Consider the following 27,947-nt stretch of genomic DNA (forward strand, 5'->3'; position numbering starts at 1 on the left):
GTACTCCGGCTTCCTCCCACCGTCCAAAGACATGCATGTTAGGTTAATTGATGACTCTAAATTCTCCGTAGGAGTGTGTGTGAGCGTGAATGGTTCTTTGTCCTCTATGTGTTGGCCCTGCGATGGACTGGTGACCTGTCCAGGCTGTTCCCTGCCTCTCACCTGTTCATGCTGGGACAGACTCCAGCTTACCCGCGACCCATAATGTACTGTGGTTCAGAGAATGAATGGACCTGTCCAAGACCCAGATGAGCGAGAAGCTACGCTAGCCAAACTTAGTAGGGTAACTTAATTAGATTTCTTTTTATTTTGCTTCCTTAAATTAATACAGTACAAATACACAGTATGGTCTAACTGGGGTCAGGACCCCCATGGGGGGCCAGATAATTTAAAAAAATATATAGCCTCAAATAAATTTGGGATTTTTTGCCAGGGCTGTCAAAATTAAACCATTAATGAAGGGATACATCTTTGAAATTAGCACATCATTTTTAACAGAATAATGAATAAACAAAGTTAGTACACATATTAAAAATCTGAATTTGACTTCACTGTCGTGAAAGAAGCTGATTTTGGGTTTGTAGATGCCTTGTCAAAGCAGTGAACCACCAAAAACTACTTTTTCCTTCTTATTTGTGAAGATTTGGACCGATTCCAGCCTTACATTTAAAGGATGCTACAAGAGGACCCGTCTGACACATCACACAGTTCATCACTAAGTTGTCGTGTGGGTGTGGGGGTCGCGAACACCAATACATTTTATTTTGGGGGTCGTGGCTTAAAAAAGTTTGAAAACCCCTAATCTAAGGAATACCACAAAAGACCAGCATGGCATGAATTTTTTCTTAAACTGTATTTTGAAAAGCTACTTTGGAATATGCCCACATTAAAAATGACTATATTTCTGTTCCAAAAAAATGTTTCCAGGATTTGAATTTGACTCAAATGAAAGGAATGAGCAGAAGTTTCTCACATTGTTTTCCCCAGCATGTGAAGTCAGTTCTGTAAGACAATGTTCTCTAGACAGCGTTGATTTAATGTCATGTGCAGCTTCAGTCTGTGTTTGAACAGCAGCTCTTTTGAAGTTCTATCAGTCGTCAGCATGTGGGCGCCCCATGTATCCAGAACTTGTGTCCATTTCTTGCTCCTCTTCAACACACCAGTCTGTTGCAGTTTGTGAGGATGCGACTGGCGTAATATCATCTGAACTATCCAGACAGTCCACCTGTGGTGTGTCGTGGAGCGACTTCACCTCCTTTTGCCTGCCAAAGGTCAATGTGTAGAGGTTTACATCCTGGCCGGCCTCAATCGTGATTTCATGCTCTACTTCACCTTCCTGAAATTGGCCTCTAGTTAAACTGCCTATTTCAACACTTTCAGTTAAAACCTGTGCTTTGGATTGTGAGTCAAAGACGTCCGACAGCTGGTTCGAGGAGGAAGAAGACACCGACAAGGATGAAGATGAGTTGTGGAGGTAAGTGTCTATCCGTTGTTGGTAAGCTCTCTTACTGGTCTTACCAACGCTTTCTGTTGTACAGTCTTGATCACTCTCATCTGATGAAGACAATCTGCAAGGCTTCTCCTCGGCTGCGGTAGATGTTGGCCAAACATTCAGAAAGGAAGACACAGCACAGGATGTGATGACTAGGACCTCTTCTACGTGCTCGATGGTTAACTAATACACAAGGAAAGATGAGAAAAAAAAGAAACATTCAAATCTTTTACCAATCAGTCTGATTAATTCTGTCCAACTGAAAAATGACAATGTGAATTAAATGATTTGGCAATGGAAACAAAATCTGAGACGTTTTATGACAAACATTTTCTGGTTACAAATTCAAGCCGTTTCTATCCTCCATTGTGCATTTTAAACAACTGAAAAGTGAATACCTACAGGTGCCATTAGCATAATAATCAATGTGAATGTGCTGATATGATAATAAAAGAAAAAAATATAACTTCTAAAAATTGACAGAAAAGGATCCATTTTAAAAACATCTGGTTATTTAAATGTTTTACAAATAACCTTAGATGATTTACATCTTACAGCTTCCATAGAAATCCAAAGGTTAGGAACACTTCATTATCAGCAAGCATGATTATATCTACAAAAAAAATGTTTTCTGGTCTGGATCACTAAAGTATGTATTAACATAATGCCAATGAGAAACAACACCAGCAAAGACCTTAGAGAAGCAGGTTTTGCTATCCAGCAATCTGGGAAGGGTAATAAGATTGTTGTGAATTCTCCAAGTGATGGACTTGTGTTCTTATTCTGAAGGAAGAGTGTTAAATTGTACTAGTTAGAGTAGTCCCGCTTCAGGTTCTCCGCGTAGTTCATACGATGTGTTCAGCGCCTTAATGCAGTCCTTGATGATGTAAGTTATGTTCATATCCAAAGAAAGTGGGGCATGAATATGACCTGTTATGACTACTAATGTTGTTTAGTCGGGTACATGTTTACACTCGTGTATATGTGAGTTGCAGCCGACGTTATGTTGTGGATTAGCCGTTAGCTATGTACCGTAGCCGCTAACTTCCGGTTCCGCGTACTTCCTACGTTGTGTGTCGTAATGATGTTAACCAGTCAATAACCTGTTACGTGATAAGAGATTGTGACCAGTACATCCCCTTTCTGTTGTGTTCCAGAAACTGCCTAAAACAGCCTACCCTGTTTATCCAGCTTTTCTCTGCCATCCATTGCCTGTCCCTGCTGCCTGTACATGCTGTTCACCTGCATGCGTACGGCTGTAATTCTGTATCTGCCTGCTCTCAAGTAAAGTGTCAAATCTTCTTGGACGACTCGTCAGCTTTCTAACCGAAGCCCTGCATCGGTCTGTAACAGTCCTGAATCAGCAACCGGGGGTCGTAACTTCCCCACAAAGATCATTTCCAAACTATCTTAAGTCCATCGTTCTAGAGAGAATGTTTCCACAAACACATTCAACACAGTCCCACAAGCGGATGTCTCAGTGGGTTCAGACTGTGAAGAAAACCTAAGGACTACATCTCAGACTCTCCAGTCCTGTACATGGTGTTGATGGTTAAAGTGTGAGAGAATATAATACAACTTATCACATGACAGAGTTCAGCGATACTGAAAAAATGTCCTTCCTCTGTCAGCAAAGGTTACTTATAAAAATGTGCCAGGAACTAGCCAAGATATAGAAAATCAGGCAACTAGCAATGCAGTGCTACACAAGAGCTGCAACGGGAAGGCAAGAGAAAGCCAGGTCCAACACCTAACTCCTAAATTACAGGGAACTAGGTCAAATTCCTGACTCTAAAAATACAGGGAGCTAGGTCATCATCAGGGTGGAGAGGCCGTGGCATGTGCAATACTCTCCTGCAGCCACGTCTTGGTGAAACATATAATACCATACCGTTATTACCACAGTGTCAAAAGCTTCAAGCTTTTCCTTCTTATTCAGTCCAGCTGTCTCACATTTCCCTTCATCAACATCAGTAAGGCACACCGGCTACTAATGTTGATTTCTGATCACCACGTAGGATCATGTGACATCTTCACAGAACAGTTTCTCAACCAGTTTCTGTTTGACGATCTGATAAAACACCAGATATATGTTATATTAAATTAGATAATACAAAACTATTCATCAGAGTGAAAGTGGAATGGACAAGTGTTGCGTTTCTTTCAATATATTAATTATTTTTGCCATTGTTTGTGGGTTGTAGTATCAGATCATATCGATGAGGAGTTACTGAAGAAAAGAATCCCAAACATGGCCCTGGTTAACATCCTTTATGTGATATAACAATGACAATGAGACGGGTCTCACTGAGGGGTGTGATTGGGAGGAACCATAATCTCTAACTCTCACTGAAGCGAATCGCAGCCAAGTGTAAAATGGTTGGGATAAGAATCAGCACCTCCAAGTCCCAGACCATGGTCTTCACACAAAAAAGGATCATCTCCGGGTCGGGAATGAGGTCCTGCCCCAAGTGGAGGAGTTCACATATCTCGGGTCTTGTTCACGAGTGAGGGAAGGATGGAGCTGGAGAAGGACAGGCGGATCGGTGCGGCATTGGCACTGATGCAGACGCTGCATCGGTCTGTCGTGGTGAAGAACGAGCTGAGTTAAAAGGCAAAGCTCTCGATTTAGCTGTCGATATATGTTCCTTCCACCACCTATGGCCACAAGCTGTGGGTATTGACTGAAAGAACCAGATCACGAATACAAACGGTCGGAATGAGTTTCCTCTGCAGAGTGACCAGGCCCTCACTTAGAGGCTCGATCATCTGGGAGGGGCTCAAGGTAGAGTCGCTGCTCCTCCACATCAAGAGGCGCTAGATTAGGTGGCTGAGGCATCTAGTCAGGTTGCCTCCTGGTGAGGTAATCCAAGCACATCCCACTTAGAAGAGACCCCAGGGAAGATCCAGGACACACTGGAGGGATTACATTTCCCGGTTGGCCTGGGAACACATCTGGATGACAAGTTGGCAAATGTAGCCAAGGAGAGGGAAGTCTGGACTTCCTTGCTAAGGCAGTTACCCCCGTGACCCGAACCCAAATATGTGGCAAGAAAATGGGTGGTAGGATAAATGTGATTAGCCATATTTTAAAACCACAAATAACGGCTGGCTGTACTAAAAAATACAATAAAACCTGTTTTCCACCATTTCATATCAAAACAACATTAAAGTGCTTCAGTATTTATTTGTAACTTACCAGAACTGATGGCATTTGCCTCTTTTTCAGTTGGATATAACCAGTAGAGACCAACAGGACCAAAAATACTACTGCAGCTACCACCAATGAGCATGCAGCAGCAGAGATCACCGGGTCTGTAGAGACAATATATTATTCACTAATAAATCAAGACACTTCCTTTAAAATCCTGCCAAGAGAAAATTAACAATGTTAATGGATCAACCTGATAATAATAATAATAATAGTATAATGACCACCAAAGGCCAAGAAAATGTATGTCAATACATAAAACTTCAAATGTTAAAACCCTATCAATAAATTAAGTTTTCCTTTTAACCTGTTAGGGGTTTTGGAGGTGTGGTTCGCCTGAACAGACCTACCCAAATTAAATCAACAATAACGCTCTAATTATACGGTCAATATGCATAATCCTGGTCTCATTGTATAGCTAAGACCCCACTGAATATAATCCCAGTGACAGAAAAATTGCGAATGTTCATATGTCTGAGCAAATTGTGATAAACGAAAGGAAAAGATTTAATTTTTATCCTTGCCTAATTGTTTTTTTTTTATTTACACAGTGGAAAACTTCTCAACGGAAATTATTCTATGCATAAAGATGTCTATGCATGCATTCAGCAACACACTGACTACAACTGCACCAAGTTAGATGAGAAAAGCACAAAGATCATTGAACCTGGAGGCATAAAGCCTCCGACATAGCTCCTAGGATCTTCAGGACGCGCAAACTTCTCCACTACGATAAGGTGGCTCATCAGTTCAACTTTTCAAATATTAGTTTTCCATGCAAATGTCTTCTCTCAGGCTCTGTGGTCCTTCTCTAGCAGACATATGAAAACAAAACTGTTTATTTCTAATCTGCAGTAGTTGTTTTTGCTATTTAGAGACAAATTTAACTTGAGCGTATTTCATTTGTCTATACTGACCGCGAGAAAAAGAGAAAGCATTCAATTTCAATTGTCACTTAAGGATTTAAATGGAAATCAAAGTTTCTGGAGAAAAACTTGAGATCGCCTTGTTGGAGCAAAAACACTAAGATCCTCAAAAGAGTTATAATCGGACTTTTTCATTGGTTAAATGGGAATGAAAAGCTGCTGGTAGGAAAGTATAAAGATCCATCCATCCAGTTTTAGTCAACAAATCAGAAAAAACAATTGTTACATTGATCAACTTACCTAACAAATAACTGATTAATTGATAGAAACAAAAATTGTTTACATACAAGTTCATCTCAGGACAAACATCAACAGCACTTCTCTGTCACGTTACTGATTACTAGTATTACATTTTCTACACATACTGAAATTATTAATAAAATATTATTGAAAATGAGATTTTTAAACACACCACCACATCAACAGAAAGCTTTGTACTGGCTGCTTGCTGGTAATTGTTTGTTTCTTTTAGGATACAGATTAAGATGCAGGAAATTGTCCACATGCTGTCATTCTGGTCCTAGAAACATCAGCATTGCTTTCACCTACATGGTAGTTTCATTTAGCAGCTACCTGGTGTTTTGCTTACTAAAGTCCAACATCTTAGCAGCTCATCGACCCCTGATGATGTTCGGATCAGTTTTAGACACGAGGGGGGATTTATGGTAAAGAAAAGTAACATAACTGCTGACAAATAATGTTTCTTAAAGCTGAAAACAGATTGTTTAGCTTCCATGTACTTAGCTGACCTGACCTCTATATATATCACCTTTGTTGGCTGTAATATAGCTTACATTTACAACGATGAGAAACTGAAACAACTGATCTCCTCAAATTATACTCACCTGTTTTTATGTGCACTATAAATTTGTATTTAAATTTAAGAAAATAAGTGGAAATGGAGCTGGAAGTAGAAAATTTGAAAAAGAAATTTATTTATTTAAAAAAATGAGAAAAAGCTATTGAGGTAGTAAATATGCAAACCAGCTTCAGAACACCACAATAAAAGACGAGGGGAAAATGCAGCGGTAGGAGAAACATGCTTCATAAAACTGTACCTGTAGGAAACAAGCCAGAGGTGAAAGCACAAACAGGGTGGCTAAAGTTGGACATCTTGTTCTCCAGGCTGTCTGCGAATCGGATTGAGACACAGTACTGTCTACCAGGAGCCAGATCCTTTAGAGTCTCTCTTCCCTGGAATCTGACGTCCTTGAGAAACTGGACACAAAGACCCAAGAGACACCACACAAGAATTATTTTCAGTTCAAAGTTAGGAAGCTTTTTAAGAAAACTTCTGGGTGAACGAATGGCACAGGAGTAGGTTGAGAGCCAATACACATTTTAAAATACTTCCAGTCTTTATCAAGCCATAACTTTTGGCAACCATACTTAAACTGTGCTACAGCAAAAATGAGCTCCAAAGGTGGTAATTGCTCAAAAAACAAAGATTCACCTCCCAACCTCACGCTTGATGTTATTTCTCCAAGCTACTTGGAGAACACCGCAACGCGCTAGCAGCCGAGTTTAAAACTTTCTTCAGTGCCATGGAGGCTAAGTTAGACGACATCCATGATACTGTAGAGGACCATGGTCAGCGTAGGCCTGTCGCATCTTACTTTACCGTAGACTGTGTATGGCAACAGGTTTCAGTATGGAGTATCTCGACTGAACGCTCTCGTTTCTTGCGGAGTGATCTCTCTCGTGTCGTACTCAACAGCGAGAGACGGTGGTGAAGCACACATCAAGAGCAATGTCGGCTAATCGAGAGGTTTGGGAGGATTCCCAGTGGGTCACATTACTTTTGGGCCGGTGTCCCGGCGTGTGTGACAAAGCGCGGCATCGCGTCGCAGCAACATCGCGTCGCAGCAACATCGCGGTGCTGCAGCAGCGCGGCGTCGCAGCAGCGTGGTTCATTCACTGCTCATAGATCAGTCTGACATGAAGCGATGAGGGAGACATTTCAGCTTCACAAACAGCAACGATGCGCAGTATATTTTTTTCCTAGTTTTTTTAAAAAAATGGTACTAACTGGCAGTTTTACCACACATTTTCCTGTCTGAGCCCCATGTTTAATACCTTTTTATATATTTTTTGAAGGGCAATTTTGTTTACAGAACAGAGACTTTATTGTGTTTGGTTTTTATTCATTGTTAATGAGACTGAGAGTCTGTTCTAATTATTGTTATTTTAAATTTCTTCCAGTTCCAGTGTAAAAGGTTCTTTAGAAATGAAAGTTTATTGTTCTTTGAAAGGGTGTATTTGCATTATTATGGCATTGTCATTATATTAGTTGAAAATGGTCTTAAAATGAAACCACTTTGCACAATATTATCGCTTATCGCAATAATTTCTGAGAAAATTTTTCGCACAGCAAAATTTATTATCGCAACAGGCCTAAGTCAGCATCTGGCTTTTCTTGAGCTATCATCTGATGACCTGAGCCAGCACGTTGAGGAGACTGAGAAGCTTTGCTCCACTCTCCATGATAACAATGCTAAGTTATCTGCTAAAGTGGTTGACTTGGCCAAGTATAGTTATAAATAAAGCATTTTTTAGTTAATTTCATACATGTGTATATTGCAGATTTTTCTTTCTTTCTTTCTTTCTTTAAAAAAAAACTTTTAAAAAAAGCATTATGTTGTACCTGTGCTTTGTCTTTATCGGTGCTCCTGATCTGAAGTTCGTAACTCAAATTATGTCCAAGAGGAGGCTGGAGGTCAACACACAGGTCTCTGCCGCAGGGTGTGACCTTCACCCCTGGTAGGTCCAGGTGATCTGGGACATAAATCAATATGACATAAATCTGAGATAAAAGTAACATAAATCTCAAACAAATCTGAGATAAATTGGAAATAAATCTGACACAAAAGTTAAATAAATGAGCGAAACCTGAGATAAATCTGACAGAAATCTCAAATAAACCGGACAAAATTATTTTGAGAAAAATTAAACTAAAACCAAAATAAATCTAAAATAAATCTGATAAATTGTAAATAAATGAAAAATATGTGTGAAATTAAATAGAAAAAATCTGAGACCTGACATAAATCTGAGATCACAGACATTTAAAGAAAGTTTAAATGAACTAAGACTATTATGTGCAGTTAAAAGACTAACATTCAGATTCAGATTCGCTTTATTGTCATTGCAATGAGTACAACGAAAAGTAAGATGCACTTGTACATATTATAAATGCTATAAAAACTGCATAAAACACAATATAAACATATAAAAACTCATACATATAAAAAGGAAGTGGGTGCAACGACGGTAGTGTTCACAGTATATTTTGCACAGACTGGATATTGCTCAAGGTGGATATTGTACAGGTTACAATAAAGAGGTATTTATGGATCAGACAGGAGTTGAAAAGAAGCTGTTTTTCAGTCTATTTGTCCTGATTTTGACGGCCCTGTGCCATCTGCCTGATGGCAGTAGCTCAAACAGGAAGTGGCCTGGATGCCAATAACAGCCATGAAGGTCCTCCAGTGTGGGTAGAGGGCACTCAATGACATCTGCTGTTTTGGTCACCCTCTGGAGTTCTTTCCTGTTTGCCATTGTCTGTACTTATATAGCGCTTTTATCTTTACATGCACGTCACATTCACCCATCACACTGATGGTGGAAGCTGCCATGCAAGGCGCTCAACCACCATCCACCAGGAGTCGGTGTCTTAAAGTCCGCCAGACAGAGGACGTCAAAAGTCTGAAATAACTTCACGCTAAACTTACAAAAAAAATTAAATACATGTGAGATTTGTAGAGCGGACCTTGTGTACCACGGAAGTACGTCTGCAATGCTCGAACACTTAAAAAAGTGGCACCTCGGACTTACATAACAACCTCATGCAAGATTTCAAAGCTGAAACTGACATAAGATCCATTTAATAATTATGAGATACGTAATCCAATTGGTCAACTAGTCGTTTTAATAGTCGGTGACTAATCGACCACCAGAATAGTTGCAGCCCTACTTATTTTCTTAAAAAGACACAAGCAGTCTCTGGCTGATGTTGTTTTTCCTGAAGATTCTTAGGAAGTGGAGTCTTTTTTGTGCCCTTTTTACTAACTGTGTGGTGTTCTTGTTTCAGGTAATTTTCTCCTCAATGGTGACTCCCAGAAAGAGAAAATCACTGACCCTTTTCTACACAGGTCCCACATGACAATGGGCTGAATGTATCTAAAATGATGGTTCTACCTAGAGTCCTAAAGTCAACTACCTGTTTTCAAAGATACCCATAAACCATCCCCCAGCTGGTTTTAGTCACTGGACTTAACACATATAGAAATTTCTTTGGAAAAACAAGCCATCACGTATCAGTCTAAAAACTTTACAATAGAGGACATAGAGGTGAATTTGAAAAACTTTAATCAATGTTTCATAACTAACAAGCTGCAATATATGCAATATAGAAGCTGCAGTGGCTTAAACAGAGCGGTCTGGATGAACCACGGTTAGTTTAGAGCAAGCATTGTGAGGATCTAGTCATCTCTGACCTGCCCTTCATCAGCTCAGCCTTCAAACCACATAAGTGTTTTAAAAGCATTAATATCAGCTCCTCTTTAGTGGCTTAGTGGGAATTTCTAAAAATAACCAAGTCTTTACTTATTCCATGTAAGCTTCCACCCATCTGGAACAACCCTGACATCTGGCAAAAAAAAAAAAAAAGTTTAACTTCACTCAATGTAAAAATAAAGGAATAAAACAGAACATATAATAGAAAATGGAAACTCCTTGTCATTTGATATACTCACTTCACAATATGGAATAAGTACCACTAATTTTTTAGAACACCACCAGCTTAAATCCATTATATGTAAAACAAATTTATCATAACCAGTTAAACTTGCAGCTACCTATCAGGTTAGCAGAATTCTTGAATCTCAATGCCCCAAAGCTATTATAAATAATATATAGACTATTATCTAAGCCAGAAAATTCAAGATCTCTTCCAATTTCAAAATAGGAGGCTGACTTATCCAATAATTTGAATAAAAATAAATGGTCACAAATATGTTTAAACACCTTTAAAAAACAAGAATTCAAATATGCAATTAATACAATTCAAATTTTCATAGAACTTATTATACAGGATAAAGAATGTTTAGGATGGGTCTCTCACAACCAAATATCTGCTCACACTGTACTGACAACATGATCGACAACTACATCCATCCTTGTGGTCCTGCACACCTGTCTGCAGGTTCGGGCTTCAGGTGTGTGAAGACCTGTCAACATGGCTCAAATCTAATATTCCTGCAAACCCCACACTGTGCCTACTAGGTGACTTGGGTGACATTAAAGTCAGATTTATGCTCGCGCAACGTCTGAGTGCGGTCGTTTATGGCGTAGCTGACACTGTTGAGTTTGCTTTCGCATTCCAGCGTAGGGGGTACCATAGTTTTGGTGTTGTGTTGCAGTTTCTCCTCCTAACCTGAAGGTGGCAGCAGGAGTGGGATCAGTCGGTAAACTCACCAGGACGGAGTTATTTTGATGGTTCATTTCAGTTCGGTAGGTATTTTCTGTTTTAAAACAACAATGGCGTCCAGTATGGTTCAGTGTCTTCATTAGCTTGTGGAAGAAAACGAAGAAATAATTTGATCAACCGTTCATCAACTTGATCCACTGGTTACTGTTTTTAAAAACGGTGGTTACCACACAAATTCAGCGAGAAGATCCTGATATCCGGCAACAAGTGATCCCAAACGGACCAATCACAAGGGAGAACCTCCGCGTAACCGTCTGCGAAGCAGGGTGCACGTCAGCTCTGGAAGAGGTGCGCGTTAAGCCTCTGTGGAGCTATGCCAAGCCTACGGCGGTTATGCAGACACAGACGCCGTATGACCATAAATCCACCTTACCAGCATTAACAGTGGGGGCAGGAGGAAGGGTGAGTGGGTGTAGTGGGGTAGGGGTGGGTAAAGAGAGGAAGAGGGAGTGGTTGATGGTACCCTGGTACCCCGGGTGCGCGGCTGGAACATTGGGTGGGTTCTGGCCCACGCCGTCTGGTCGTCTGTTCCTCCTGGGTGTGGTGGGTGCACTCTGCTTTGGGGGAGAGCACTTCTGGGCTTTTGGGGCCCTAGGTTTAGGAGCTCCTGATGATTGTCAGCTTTGTTTTCCTGTAAAAGTCTCTGTGTTTCTGTACAGGTGTAGCAGTTGGTTGTTTTTTGTTAGTGTGGATTAAAGGGTTGTTGCCATCTGATGTATCTTTGTCTCTTCTCTACTGCACTTTCCTTTGTTATATCTCTTCACTGTCCTCCTTTATTTCTGTCCCCTCTGGTCTGGTCCAGCAAGATTAGATAAAGTCCATAATTCGAAATAAATAAAATAGGTTGAACTAAATAAACAGATAAATCAGATTATCAAGAGGAGCCTTATATCCATAAATCTCCCCTTGGCAAAGCAAATGTATTGGGCACAACACAGCAGCCAGACCATCATTCTACTGCCACCATGCTCTCCTTGCTGCTACCTGGCTGAGACTGGCTGGAGCTGTCACACCTTCACCCCCTACCTCCTGGAGAAGTGTTCCAGCTCTAGTTGAGAAGTGATTTAGCTTGAATTCAGCGAAAGAGCTCCAGCTTTAGTTCAAGAGAAGTGGACTATAAAGTTATAGTTTCTGCATCCGGAATGATTAAAGTAAAACTAAACTTGTTTTATGTCATTGCTGTCATTTGAAGGATGTTTTTAAGAAAAAAAAAAAAGAAAGACATTTGCTGTAAAAAAAGGGCAATTTTGATTTCTTCAGCCATTTCTTCCAGCTCCACTTTCACATATTTGAGCTAGCTCTGATGTGAAGTTTGACCCCTATTTCCTAACAGCTGATAATAAAGAAACAGTTATCACACTGTAGGTAAATATTCTGAGAAGACAGATGTGGGTATCACTCTATTAGTATCCTTAATACTGAAAACTTCCAGATGAGATTGTGTTTGTAAAGTTACTCATCTCTCTCTCTTCAATGGGTTAACAAGTAGGTTAACTTTGTGGATTGGTTAAAGAATCATAGCCGTAATCTATCCTTTGTATTTCAGCTTTTTCCATGTGCACCAGTGTTACTTACCGATGGGTTTGAATCCTGTGGTGGCTGCCTCTGACTGCAGAGATCCGAGGTGAGCTGTGACCTTGGTGATGTAGCGTTCCCTCCAGTCTGAGAAGGCCTCGGTCATATTGCAGATCAGTGGAGGCTGAACATGCTCGCAGCCAGACACCGGCACATCGGAAGTTCCCCTTCACACAGACAAACATAAAATATTTTGTAAGTTGAATGACACAGAAGATGTTTGTGTTCAACAAAGGTACAGATTATTGTATCTGTTTTTCAAATGTTTTTAACCACTGAATAAAAGTGTTGTTATCTCTCCTGTGTATCTCTTCTCAGAAACACACTGTGGGATAACTATTAACCCTCTTCCTTTATTTCCTCCTACTGTCTCTGTATGAGACATCCTGTCTTGAAGCTCTTCACAGGTCGTGAATCTCAACTCGTCCATTGTGAAAAAGAGTCAGACCCAGCAATAATAAAAAAAAAAATCCCCATCTTATTATGGAAAAAATTGTGTATGATCAAATACAAGAGTATTTTGAGTTGAATGGGTTAAACACAATATATCAACATGCTTATAAGATGGGTCATTCCACAACTACAGCAAACACTCAGATTACTGATCATTGGCTACAGGACACTGATGAGAAGAATCTGGTAGGATCCGTATTATTGGACTTAAGTGTAGCCTTTGATGTTTTAGATCATAGTATCTTATTAAATAAGTTCGTTTGTTATGGATTTGAACCATCTGCTGTTAAATGGACTGAAAGCGATCTTAGTAATCGCGAGTACACAGTTTATTTTAATGGTAGCTATTCTGAGGTGGAAAAGATTAGTTGTGGGGTGCCCCAGGGCAGTTGTTTAGGTCCACTTTTATTTTCTGTCCTTACAAATGATTTTCCACTTGTACTGAAACATGCAACCATGGCAATATATGCAGATGACACAACATTATGGTTATCAGCAAAAAATGTAAGTCACCTTGATACTATGTTAAACAAGGAGCTGAATTTAGTTGAACAATGGATGACTGAGAATAAATTAGTTATCAGTGTAGGTTAAACTAAATGTATGGTAGTTGGGGCAAAATATTTTCTTAAGGAGTCACCAACATTGCATTTAACCATAGGAAATAATGTGATCCAACAAGTAGAAGAAGCAAATTTATTGGGTGTAATTGTGGATAGTAAAATGTCTTGGAACAGCCAGAGAAATAATATATTGCAAAAGATGGGTTGGGGTAAAGGGAATAATCAGATATTGCAAGAAATTCCTTCCCCAGCAGCTAACCAAACGATAAGTTAATCATTAGTGTTATCTTATTTAGATTATACATCAGTTGTTTGGTCAGGTACTAATGAAAATAATTTACATAAACTGCAAGTTGCACAGAATAAAGCAGCACGAATTGTTTTGGGTTGTCCATACAGAACTAATACAACCAGTAATTTGGCAAGGTTAACTGTAAAATACAGATTTAAGTATTTTTTATTATCATTTACTCATAATATTATATTAACGAAAAGTCCTGAAGTTATTTATAAGAAACTGTCATTTTTTGCTGATCAACACAGTTATTGCATGAGACAAACCAGTGGAACGAGGTGTGCTCTGCCTCTAAGTAGAACAAATCGGTTTCAGAGAGCAGTGTTTTATCGGGCCATGGTTGCATGGAATGGACTGCCAGGATTCCTGCTACTGGAAAATAATAGAAAATGTTTTCAAAAGAAACTTAAACTTTTTTTGTTTACACAGCAGACATAATAATGAAAGAGTATAGATAATATATGTCTAGTGACTATTTTAAAAGAACTATTGTTCGGTAAATATAAATGGTGTTTTCTTTTTTTTTCTTTTTTTTTTAGCTGTTGTGTATATATATATATGTATGTGTGTGTATATATATATTATTCATATTTGTGTGTGTATGTTTATGCATATATTAGTGCTGGGCAACGATTAAAATTTTTAATTGCGATTAATCGCATGACATGCTGCGATTAATTGCATTGTTATGAGCAAAATGTCTCTTTCCTTTAAAAGAAGGCCTACGGCTATATAAAGAAAATGCAGTAAGTTTTGGTTTACTAACATCAGGGGTCTCCAACCTGCGACTCTGGAGCTGCAAGTGTCTCTCTGGACCTTCCACACGCCTCTAAATACGTGGCTAAAATATATTTTTTTTTAAATCTATCTATTCTGTAATTAGGTTGGAAACCAGGGACTTTTTTTTTTCTTTTACATCATTTTCCACAAATATCTACATCCCTTAGAAGAAAGTCTGTCTATCCTCTTTTTATAAAGGTTTTATGTTTTTCTTTATTTTAAAACCTAAGAATGGAAATAAAATTTGCTGTCCTTACCTTTGCTGTGTTGCTTAAATTAAAACCGCATTTAATGAATAAATAAATAAATAAATAGCTTGTCATTGTCTTTTAGGAGCAGTTTCCCGTCCAAAGATCACAATGTTCTGCCATCTGCATGGGTTTAGACAGACAAAGAGAAACGTTGGTTCTTCTTCTTTCTTGAGTTCCAGACAGAAAACGTCTTTTCGTTCTAATAAACCCACTCTCTCCTGATTACATCAGACGCACCGCTGCAGCAGGGAAGAGAGACATGGACGCCATGTTTCTGTCATCAAAGCCAGCGGCCAGATAAAGAAAAAAGAAAGAAACAAAAAGAAATTAATGCGCGATTAAAACAATTTACGCCGTTAATTAATTGTTGCGTTAACGCACGATTAACCCGTTAATGAGCCCAGCACCAGTATATATATATATATATATATATATATATATATATATATATATATATATATATATATATATGTTTTTGTATGTGGGTGGTTGTGCATGGTGTATAAACTTATGTAAATAACAAAATGTGTAATGTAATATAGAGGAGACCCCAGGAAGAATGATGTTTCAGTAACTAACGGGGATCTTAATAAATTAAATGAAATGAAAAAATCTTCTACCCGCCCTTATCTGATGCTCTATACGATGTTGTTTGAGTGGTGGCTTTGGAAGAGAAATGTTCCTTATTGTAATCAATAAATTGTTAACTGAAGAGAAGTAGTTTTGTCATCCATCCTCCATTGAACGGACACGCAGGAGAAGATCTTAAGAAGAGGTAAACAAAAAGTAGGTGGGAACAGTACATGTGGGAAGGAGTAGTACCTGCTTAGTTAGAATAGTGGGAAGAAGTACCTGTTTTTTTTTTTTTTACTACTACTTGTGCATTTTTCAAGGTTTTCTCCAACACATTGTTAATATACTAGAAGTTAAATAGATCCTACAACCTTTTTACGAAGAAATGGCGCTAAAAGTATAGAGAAGGAAACTTCAGTCCTAGACCATGTCTGCACATAAGACAAGTTTACAGCCATGTAACAAACACACACACGGACACACCCACACGATGGAAACACAGGCTATATCTGCTCCACAATGTAAACATTTCAATATTTCCTAAAGCTTGCTTACTAACCATGTTTTTTAACATGTTTAGTGAACTGGCGGCAGCAACATTTCCTCGGTTATTGATGCTCTGATTGACAGCTCGGTTAAGATTGAACTGTTTAATGCTGGTCCAGGATCTGATGTACATGATGGGTATTTGTCTCATTTCTATACCTGAAGACGTGAGAGTTAGATTTTTCTACCTGTTCCCTGGTTGTGTTTGTTTAGTCGCTCTTATGGTTGTGAGAGGCACAGGCTGCAGTTTCCTCCCTTCCTGGGAACTTTAAGGATGTGTGTGGCTTGCACTGAAACAGCTGTGTCTCTGGGTCCTGATGGTTTTTCATTCTGTTTATTTTGCCCACATTTGGCTCAAGTTGGGTTTTTGTAAATCTTGATATCTTTTATTTATATTGAACAAAAGTCAAATTTGAAACGGCTTTCCATTTTGGCCTCCAGGCTGCACCAGTGTTCTCACGTGTAAACCATAATGTGACACAAAGGAAATTATAGAGGATCATAGCAGTCACACTCAAATATGATGATGAAATCATTTTCTTTGTTATTAATCTGCTATTATGGCTCATTAGTAAATTAAATAGTCAATCTGGCTCTTTAGGATAACAGTCATGAACACTGAAGACAAAAGAAAATTAGCCACAACTGCTTTAACATGCATGTTGTTTTTGCTTTGGTTGATACAAATCCTCTTGACTGTGACTATATGCAACTCTATGGAAATTAGTTAACTTAAATTACTTAAACAATAATACAGCAAATGAACTATAATGCAGATAAACTATTAGATTAGATAGAAACTATTTCTCAGTTGTTGTCATTTAGGCAATAAAACTAGATAAGTGCAGCATAAAATTAACACAAAGAGGTACCTGGAGGAAATGAACCTATTACTTAATGGGTGGAGATCCATTGATATCTTATTGATACTCATTTGCAAACAAGAAGAACCTGTAACAAAAAAAAGCACTGCTGAGCATTTAGGATGATAACAGATGCATGATTAATGGAAATTTAGTTGGATTTCAAAGTCTAAATAATCCTGGGATTCCGTGCAGCGGTGGGAAAATAATACTTCCACCCAAACTCATGCAAAGCCACTAAAGTGTTTTAAAAACAAAATCTCCAAAACACCCGAACCACCCACCCTTGTAAACAAAAAGATCCTCATTCATGACTGAATGAATGGTTTACCTCGGTTACAATCAACATTACAAAACTTGAATAATGAACATTCAAAGTTTTTAGTACATGCTTGCACAAAATAAAATAAAATAAAATAAAACAAAATAAAAAATACTTACAAGCTCTGTAACAGAAAAAGGAAAAGGCTGAAGACAAGGCCTAATTTTGTCTATCCTGTACGATCCACAAAATAACCCAGAATATGTACAAAGAGAAAAAATAAAACATAAAACCTACTCTAAATTATTGTTCTTAATCATTTCACATGTGAATTATTTTCAATGTAATTCTTTATTATTTTACCTCATAATGTTTTTTGGAAACTCTACAATTTCAAATCATCACCTAGTTTGTTCTATAGTATAACTCCCAAATATGAAACATGTCTGTATTTAACATTAGTTCTCACATGACCGCGTTCAAAGACACCCAACCCTCTGAAATCATATTTTTTCTCTTAATTTAAAAATCTGTTGAATACAGGTGGGAAGACTTTTATTCCTTATTTAAAAAAGGTTTCTAATGTTTTAAAAGTATACAACATATATGAATTTTAAGGTGCAAGAATTGTTATAAATAATTTATGAGTGGTTTCATGATAGGAAACTTTATTTATTATTCCGACAGCTTTCCTGGAGTTTAATTATAGGATCAATATTTATCCCCAAACCTCAACACAATATGACATATTTGGCATTATACGTGGAAAAAAACAATGTATGCAGACATTTCTTATTAAAAGAAAAATCACTTATTTTGTAAACGATAGTTTTATAATTTCCATTTTATATTTTCTCTATGTGACTTCCAACTGAATTTATGATCTAAAATTATTCCTAGAAGTTTTGTTTCACACACTTTTTCAATTTCCACCACATTTTGGACTAACTGAATTTCACAATTCAACCTAACACCACCATTAACCATTAATTTAGTTTTATTTTCATTTAATAACTTGGTGATATTAAACCTTTTTTTTAACCCGATCAACTCCTTTTCTACTGTTGTCAAAAATTCTTTAATATTTGGTCCTAAACAAAGAACATTTGTGTCATCTGCAAATGTAATAAATTTCAACGTATTAAATACTGTATAAATACCATTCAAAGAAAGTATAAATAACTTAGGTCTGAGTACCGAACCTTGTGGAACACCACAAGTTACTTTTCTAAAATGTGACACTATTATTAAATCTAACATACTGAAATCTATTTTTAAATAACTTCTTCCATCACTGCTAAGGATGTTGATCCTAAACTCATATTGATGGTCACTCAATAACTCTGTAAATAGATTGGATGATTTTATAAACACTTTCAAGTAGTTTTGAAAAACTGAGGTAGCAAAGACACGTCTGTAATTTGTTAAATATGTTTGTCACCACTTTTTGTATATTGGGACCAGCTTGGCCATTTTCATCATATAAAAGTATAAAAATACCTGTTTGAAGGGATTTATTACATATACAAGTAAATGGTTTGAGGACAAAGCCCATTACTTCCTTTATAAGTGAAATATCAATAGTATTAGCATCTGTACTTTTTTTACTCCTAAACGTTTGAACCACTTCTAATTCATCGCTCTCACAAACCCCAGCAAGGACCATTGAATTGTTACAGTTGAATGCAAAATCATAATTATGGTCTACATCACTAATTTTCCTTCCTAATTTTAATCCTACATTCACAAAATAAACCGTTCAACTAATTAGCAATTTCCTCAGTATGTTCAAAAAACTGAATTGTTATTATTTACAAAAATGATTTTTACTACAATTTTTTGTCATACCATTCAGCCCCTCCAGGTACCCTCAATGTTGTTTTTGTGTGTTAGCAGCAGCTGATCATAATAGTTTGGGTTTTTGTGTGTGTACTCACAATAGTTGTCAATTTGTTGTTATATTTTTTGTACTTTCCCCCCTTTATCCTTTGTTCTGTGTGTGATCAATTTCCTATAGAGCCGATTTTTCTTTTTACAGGCTTTTTCTAACCGTAAACAATGGTTTTCCCTTCCTTCCCTTGTGGTGCTTGGTTTACTTTTAAGGCCCATTTATGCTCCCTAACGTGCGGAAATAGCGACGTCCGTTTCAAACCTTGTCCTGGGTCGCCGTCCTCATACTGTACGTTTCTAACCTACAGAAACTAACATACGATGCAATAAAAAAAAAAGTTTTTTTTCCTAGAATACTGTGAATGAGATGAGTGGAAGCTAGTGTGTTTAGAAATGCTAATATTTGTTCTGGCTTACATTCCATGTATGAATTACACATTTTCTAACAAGCTTAATTAGACTGTGTGTGTCCTTGGAGTTGATGCATGTGTGCAAGACAACCAAACAGATTTGTGTAGCAATGTGTTACAGTCTGAAAATACACCAACTGATGTGGGAGTGTGTTAGGTGTTTCCAGATGTTTTGCTAAGTTGACACACAGTTTAGACCAATGTTTCTCAGTCTAGGTCCTCGGGACGCATTCCTACTCCAACACACCTGATTCAAACTAATGAACTTCCTGATCTAGTTCTTTGCAGCCATTCATTTACTTCAGCTATGTCAAAGCAGGGTTACTTCTAAACCATGCAGGGCAGGGGGTCCTGAGGACCTGGATTAAGAAACACTGATTTAGACTATGGGTGTGTCCCAAACCGCGCACTTCTATACTTCGGACACTACATTTAAGTGCTTAGTGCGCTGACACAGAAATTTCAGTAAAAACTCAGTGCACTGAAAGTACCCGGATGCTGCCCTAAACTCGGCCAAAAATCTAGTGCGAAACGATGGACACTACACGCACTAAACGGACGCCATCTTGCTGACGTAGCGGAAGGGGAGGGACTTTCAACCAGTTTTTCAGAGCTGGCAGCCACCGACTCAGCGGTACCGATGCAGGCGGAGGGTATTTTCAACTGTTGTAAGTATGAAGATATTTGATCAAAATTCTATTATAAACTGCAGCATGCTTCTTATCTCTTCTATCCCTGATGACAGTTATGGATCTGATCATTTGTTGGAGGCTGCAGTAGAGTTAGCCACGTAAATTTTAGCAGTTTTATAGCCGATTTCGCGGATGTAGATGGGCTATAAGTGTTAAAATGATTAATGCTATAGGTTCCGTATGTTTATTCATGATTGTTGAACCTCCAGATAAAACACTGCGGGGTCTCTGGCGTAAATGAAATGGTCCTTAATCTGAAAACTGATTAGGAAACACCGCTGGTTTAGAGAACCGGCCCGTTTCGTTGGTACCGCTGACGAAGCCGTAGCTGATTGTACATCACTTTAGATAAGCGTCTGCAAAGTACCCATAAAGTACATAATAATGTTTGCTTTTATATAAACTGCCATTCTGTGTTCACCGTAGGTCACTTTGGCATCAAACTACCGAGCCAGCAGTGGCACTGAGGCATTTACCATCTGCGGGCTAGGACGCTGCTGTGGAGAAGAGGAGGCGGCAAGAGAGAAATGTTTTAATAAAAAGTTTAAATAAAATGTTTTCAGCATCCCTGTTTTAGCGTCTTCATTACTGCATATTATATTTTAAATGATGGTTTCTAGTATAATCGGTTTCCTGTTGCAGACGTGAAGGTATCAGTGTAAACACCAATGAAAACACATGTATAATGTAACGTACTTTAATTCAGTTAAGATATCTTTGCTTATTTAAAAGCTGTTTATTAGTGTTTTAAATTGCACTTTATACTAACAAGTATGGGGGAGACATGCAAAGACACATGAACGTGTGCTGATGGTTTCTATTGTTATCTACTGAGATAGATTAATACAGTGGAGGCCACGGTTCTTTGTTACACTAATGAGGCCTTTTAAAAGGCATTTAATATCGTATAAGATAGCTGTCAAAAAGACGTATGCATGATTCTAAGATTTGTAGTCGTATTTTTGTGTTAATAAAAGTTTTGTGCACAAATCAAGGCTGTCATATATGTGCGTCTGGTCAATTTTGTGGATTAGGAGTTGTTTTATGTGAGTATGAATCTTAAAGCTGTGAGTGCAAAATCTTGTGAATACAACTCCAATTTCTACGAAGACAAAGTCTCCTATTCTGTGTGGACACGAATTCACGTTTTTGGGTACGAGTAGAAAAGTATTCAGATGACGTCACAAGGGAGGAGTAATCGATCTGCCGATTGTACAAAACACAACAAGCTCCAATTTCAAAGATGGCTGAAGAAATTGCAGCGGGAGGAGCTACCGGCTCAAGTGAAGCATCACAGGTAAGATGTTCAAGCGGTCTTTATTTATATATTAAAGAAAAACATACTATTTTCAATAATATTCTTTGATTTAAAGACGTACTGCTATAGTTTGCCATGTCGGGTAGTGCTAGCATTAGAAGCTGGCTTGTGCTATTAGCATTGATGTAGCGTGGAAACTATAAAATGTTTATTCTTAGACAATGTCGATTGAAATGCGACTTTTATGGATTTATTAATTACGCTATTTAGTCGATCAGTCTGTCCTCGCCAATCCTCTTTTCCATTTACCCCACTCCCTTCGCCCGCCTTTTTTTTTTATTCCACTCCTGCGTTGTTCAGAAGCTGAGGATAAATCAATCCATGTACCGGTGAATAACCGTATTTATTATATATGTCATGATATGCATATTTATGTAATCTTCTCTGCCATAAACACGATATTGCGGGGGTTGCGGGGGCGTTTGAGTGACGTGACCTGGGACGCCGATGGAGTGAAGAGACTTAATTCCTCCCAGTAGAAAGTTGCAATGGATTTCTTTAACCATCACTATTACTCTGAAGTTGGTTAAGTACCGCGTAAAACCTCATAGGGCAAATATCTGGCATATTTCCTCCCTGAGCATCATCTTTGTCATCTGATCAACCAGCGGAGCACCGTTGCTAGGGGCATTGGCGTCCCTAGCAACGGTGCTCCGCAAGTCGTGTTATACTGTTTACAAAAATGACAATCCATTGCAACTTTCTACTGGGAGGAATTAAGTCTCTTCACTCCATCGGCGTCCCAGGTCACGTCACTCAAACGCCCCCGCAACCCCCGCAATATCGTGTTTATGGCAGAGAAGATTACATAAATATGCATATCATGACATATATAATAAATACGGTTATTCACCGGTACATGGATTGATTTATCCTCAGCTTCTGAACAACGCAGGAGTGGAATAAAAAAAAAAGGTGGACGAAGGGAGTGGGGTAAATGGAAAAGAGGATTGGCGAGGACAGACTGATCGACTAAATAGCGTAATTAATAAATCCATAAAAGTCGCATTTCAATCGACATTGTCTAAGAATAAACATTTTATAGTTTCCACGCTACATCAATGCTAATAGCACAAGCCAGCTTCTAATGCTAGCACTACCCGACATGGCAAACTATAGCAGTACGTCTTTAAATCAAAGAATATTATTGAAAATAGTATGTTTTTCTTTAATATATAAATAAAGACCGCTTGAACATCTTACCTGTGATGCTTCACTTGAGCCGGTAGCTCCTCCCGCTGCAATTTCTTCAGCCATCTTTGAAATTGGAGCTTGTTGTGTTTTGTACAATCGGCAGATCGATTACTCCTCCCTTGTGACGTCATCTGAATACTTTTCTACTCGTACCCAAAAACGTGAATTCGTGTCCACACAGAATAGGAGACTTTGTCTTCGTAGAAATTGGAGTTGTATTCACAAGATTTTGCACTCACAGCTTTAAGATTCATACTCACATAAAACAACTCCTAATCCACAAAATTGACCAGACGCACATATATGACAGCCTTGATTTGTGCACAAAACTTTTATTAACACAAAAATACGACTACAAATCTTAGAATCATGCATACGTCTTTTTGACAGCTATCTTATACGATAATTTAATAGCATAAAAGTATGATGACATGCAAACACGTATGTTAACGTGATTTTGGAAGGAAAAAAAAGTATATTAACGCGGCATTGGTAAGCTGGTACGTCACTACCGGAAAGTGCAAAACGTTAGTGCTCAATTTGGATCAGGACTTACCCACGATAGTGTGCACTACAGAAGGCAGTGCTTAGTGCGCACCACGCACTACCTTCCAGTGCACTCATGTAAGTGCGCGGTTTGAGACACACTCTATGTGTCAAAGGGTAGGATGTTATCTGATTTGATCTACGTTGACCCTTAAACAGAAATGTACAGGTAAACGTGCACGTTTCTATCCTACATCAGAGTCAACACATGACATCCAAACAGGTGATTGAGCATTGATCTAAAGTTCGGAGCTGGGAGTTTAATGGCTCTCAGACGTAAAAACACACAAACATCAGCAACATCTAGTTGGAAGCAGATGGAATGCCGCACCCCGAAGCATCAGGGGGAGACCCGAGGCCCCAAAGGCCCAGCAGGTCCACAGAGCACCAAGCCCAGGACAGCCAAAGCAGAGAGAGCAGCCCGGAGCAGAGGGGCCCCCAGACAGGAGCCCTCGGCACGACGGGGCAGGGGCACCGAGCAGGCCCAGCGGGCGGCGCGGTGCAGGCCACACGGAGGGCAGGAACCCCAAAGATCCAAGGGAGGCAGAGCCCCGCCCAGGAACCTGACCGCCCCAGGCAAAACCGCCGCGGGCCACGCCAATTCAACACCAAGGCTATCCCAAGGACAAGGACATGTCCACAGGTCCCCCCTCTCCAGACCAACCCTCCCAACCACCATGATAACTCCCACTACTGTTTATATAGTCAGATGGACACCTTCACTGACTTCCATTAAAACCACATTTATAATCTCACTGATGGCAGTGTACAGTTTAAAACCACACATGTTGTAATGTTACTGTTTCAATATGAGAAGTTTTTTTATTTTACTATATTCCACCATATTCAGCTACATATATGTATGTAAATTTCTACATCAAGACTTAGGGGGACGTCGTCCCGACACAAACGCTTAGAAGCACTGCCAGGACGACAGCCCTCTGTACTGATACAGAGACAAGGTATCCTATAATAATTAGTATGTTTTCACTTGGTTTTATGTGGATTATTGGTTTAACATGGATTACTGTTTTATTTTTATTATTGGTTTTACATTGCCTTTTGTTTATGGATTATTAGTTATATGGATCACTGGTGTAAACATAAAAAAGCATGAAAACCCACCTCTCTGTTCCAACGCTGACATGGTAGTAAGTTCCTGTGGGTGTACCTGGTCCAGGTTCCCATTTCAGAATATAGCTGAGCTGGTTGGAGTTCAGGGTAACATTGGTGGGCACTGGGAGCTGACTCAAAGCTGGAATACAAAAAGAAAATTAAAACAATCAGAACATTAAACTTAACAAAAGTTATAAAGTGTTCATAAATCCCTCCGTAAGCTGGTCCACCACATCACACCTAATACGCAGCAGCGTCACTGGCTTCCAGTTAAACATCGGTTCAACTTCACAACCCTTCTGTGTGCATTCAAGGCCATCCACCACCTGTCCCCTCCTTATCTATCCAGCTTGGTTCAGATCAACACTCCATCCTGTTCTCTTAGATCCTCCTCTTCTCTTTATCTTCCTGTGAGAGGGCTCTCACTTCCTCGCCGCTATGGGAAGCAGGACTTTCAGCTGCTCTGGAGTTATTTACCTCCAGTTGTCAGAAATATGACCTCGCTTCCTCTTTTCAAATCCAGACTCAAAAGTTACCTGTTCAAAACGGCCTATCCCACATAGCTCCATTTACGCTGCAGTTTTGCTTTTTTCTCATTTATCTTGTGTTTTTATCCTTGAATTTTATGCGTGATTCTTGTTCTTTTTAACTGTTCTTGTGTGCTTGAAAGCTGCTTTTCAAATAAAATGTATTATTATTATTAGGGCTGTCAAAAATAGCACATTAACAGCGGTAACTAATTTATTAATCGTGTTGATATTTTTAACGCATGCACAGCATGACAAGCCCAATACATCCATCATGTCCGTTATGACGACGGGACATGGAGGCGAAAATGGGGGCACAAATGAGACCTTTGTGTTTTTATCCAGATCGTCAGATTTATCAGTTTCTTCATCAAAATCAGTTTAAAACATGGTAGTGATGATGCAGAACAATATATAGAAGTACATTAAATGCTGGTTAGTTGAATGTAGATTCATTTATTTATTTTTCTATACTGCTTCGTCCAGTTTAGGGTCAGAGGGAAGCTGGAGACTGTCCCAGCATTAACAGGCGAGGGGCAGGGTACGACCTGGACAGGTTACCAGTCCATCGCAGGGCAACACAGAGAGACAAACACACTCACACATTTCTAGGTAGAATTTAGAGTAACCATTTTCTCAGTTCCTCTCTGAACAAAATGAACTCTTTCCTTAGGGAAGGTTTGATCCCATACTGACGGCTGAAATCAGGGACATGAAAGGAGGTTCTGGATGGACTTTTCTTCTGTCAGAGGAATCAATAGTTGATGGGACAGAACAGAGAAATCTGGTTCGTTACCAGACACAGAGGGTTGGTCCTTTTTCACTGATCATGACATATTTGGTAACAATGGATTCCTTGTAATTTCTGGATTATGAAGATGCTCCTGACATTGTGTTACCTGATAAACTGAATGCACCACACCCTTAAGTCTGTAATGTTGAAAACGAAAGATCTACTATCATTTTTTAAATTAACAAAATAAAACAAGTTATTATATTTCCTACTGTTGGTGCTTTTTAATCAGATTTAATACCTTATAAAATATATAACCTGGAAAACGGTGAAGGGGCAGTTTTATAATTATTACTTCATTCAGTGCATTAAAAATAAGAGGGTGACATGACTCAGAAAGTAGCCCTATGATGGACTGGCCACCTGTCCAGGTGTACCTGCCTCTCGCCTGCTAGTTGCTGGGATTGGCTCCAGCTTCCCCTCAACCCTGAACTGGACTAAGTGGTATAAAAAATGGATGGATGGATCAGAAAGCTGTCCAGCCTGCATCTCCTAAGATACAGAGTAGAATAAGTTCGCAGTAAGACAGGAGGTACAATACTAAACCTGACTAATGAGTTTGTTGGTGTATCCTAGCAACTGGCTTATTGCGAATCAATCATACTGAACCTTAAAGCACCACTTTAACATTGTAACACCGGTACTGGCAAAGATTAACAGCGTGAACCAGATGATCCGGAGTCTCAGACCCAGCAGCAGGTCCATCACCTTCCACATGCTGTAATCATTTTCGTACTGTCTCACCACATCCATCATCTGTTAATTTAGGCCTCAAAAAAGGCCAAAAGCCAGTTTGACAAGGCACATGGATGTAGAGAAATGATTCTTCTTCTGTCTTGTCTCAGTGTCCCTTCCTTTGTGTAGTTGAGTTGGTTCCCGTTTCATTTTAAACTTTCTGTTGGTACTCTGAAGAATGTTGGTACTTTTTTTTAGATTTTGTTACCCCTGAGTGCTATATTTTATTATTAAACCTGCACAAAATGAGTCAAAATGAGTCTTATGTCTTGCTGCCATGTTTTCGTCAAAATTTTGGCTGGTTGCTCCAAATCTCACTCCAAGGATTACTGAAAAGTTCTGCAGCTCTGTCACTGGGTTTCACAAGTCAGAAACCGTGTTTTAATGAGTCGGTGCACTGTGTAGAGTATTTCAGTCAGGATGTTAATGGTCTAAGTATTGTAGTTTTTGATCGGGAGCAGGTCTAGTGTGGTCTAGTTTCCCATACATTCCGTAGAGATGTCCTTTGATTTGGGAGCTGTGATTCGGAAGCTAGCTTCAGCGTCGTTGTGATTAAAACCCTGTACTCACCAGGTAGAACCAGAGGAAGCCACGTAAGAATCCAGAACCACGCTGTCATGTCGGAGAAGCCCACTCCGTGGGCCTCCATCACCCCACCTTCAAGCTGTGACCAAACTTTATTTCACTTTCGTTAAGTAACCTGCAGTCTGGCTGGTGGTCACGTTCATTTCAGTATTCTTGACAAACCTAATAAATAAATAAACATCAGTCAAACCTAATCTGAAGATGAATAGTCATTATTTGACTTATTTACTTCTTTCTTTTGTTTTGGTTTTCATATACTCACCGGAAGTGTCGGAGTAGCATCGATCTGTAAACTGTTATTATGGAGGGTCCTTGTCAATCAGAGGGTACAAAATGATGCCAACACGTACTTGTATGTTGACATAGTGAATTACTGTCCACAGAAACCTGCCTGTGTTCGGCCATAGTCTTTAAGAATAGAAGTTCCTGAAATAGTCCATCTGCTGGGTGGTGATAGCGTATGAACGGTACCCCTGCTGCCTTCACGGACCTTCAGTTTATTTCCCACATTCATAGCAGGATGAGAATATTCTTCCTGTGATTTCTGGGAGTTTGTGGACACTGAAGAAATAATTTAATAAAAACACTTGTATTTTCAACCACGTTTTTTTTTTAGATTGATGTTACAATTAATGTATGAATGACTGATGTTTTATCTGAACGATGACTAACTGAAACACGACTTTTATGCACACAATAACAATAAAACACACAAGGAGGTGACTGATAAACTTTATGAAAAATGGAGCCATAAAAGAGATAATACACTTATAAACACACACTCAGTACTTTGTATTTTTAACTTTTTATACTATTTTATGATAGTTCGTAGAAAAAAAAAATTGTCCTTGAAGGCAGCACCA

The 27,947-nt window shown here is 38.9% G+C and overlaps 1 protein-coding gene across 1 annotated transcript; it reads right to left on the bottom strand.

Moving 5' to 3' along the window:
* Positions 1–429: 429 nt before the first annotated feature.
* Positions 430–27,559, bottom strand: crfb2 (cytokine receptor family member b2). The gene is made up of 8 exons (XM_042001170.1): positions 27,347–27,559; positions 27,070–27,246; positions 24,454–24,583; positions 12,693–12,859; positions 8,274–8,404; positions 6,688–6,847; positions 4,692–4,807; positions 430–1,675 (listed from the first exon to the last, which is right to left on the bottom strand). Exons 2-8 carry the CDS (start codon positions 27,146–27,148, stop codon positions 1,091–1,093), a joined length of 1,368 nt encoding a protein of 455 aa, XP_041857104.1. The 5' UTR covers positions 27,149–27,246; positions 27,347–27,559; the 3' UTR covers positions 430–1,090.
* Positions 27,560–27,947: the final 388 nt, after the last annotated feature.

Source organism: Melanotaenia boesemani, chromosome 12 (assembly GCF_017639745.1).
Source record: "Melanotaenia boesemani isolate fMelBoe1 chromosome 12, fMelBoe1.pri, whole genome shotgun sequence".
In the NCBI taxonomy this organism is placed as follows: Eukaryota; Metazoa; Chordata; class Actinopteri; order Atheriniformes; family Melanotaeniidae; genus Melanotaenia; species Melanotaenia boesemani.

Bases quoted from the DNA above. Each gene is read 5' to 3' on its own strand.
- crfb2 (XM_042001170.1), bottom strand. From the start codon at position 27,148: ATGGAGGCCCACGGAGTGGGCTTCTCCGACATGACAGCGTGGTTCTGG. The intron at 24,584-27,069 runs GTGAGTACAGGG...TTTGTATTCCAG, and splicing joins GCTTCCTCTGGTTCTACCTG to CTTTGAGTCAGCTCCCAGTG. The intron at 6,848-8,273 runs GTACAACATAAT...CTTTGTGTCCAG, and splicing joins CCGATAAAGACAAAGCACAG to TTTCTCAAGGACGTCAGATT.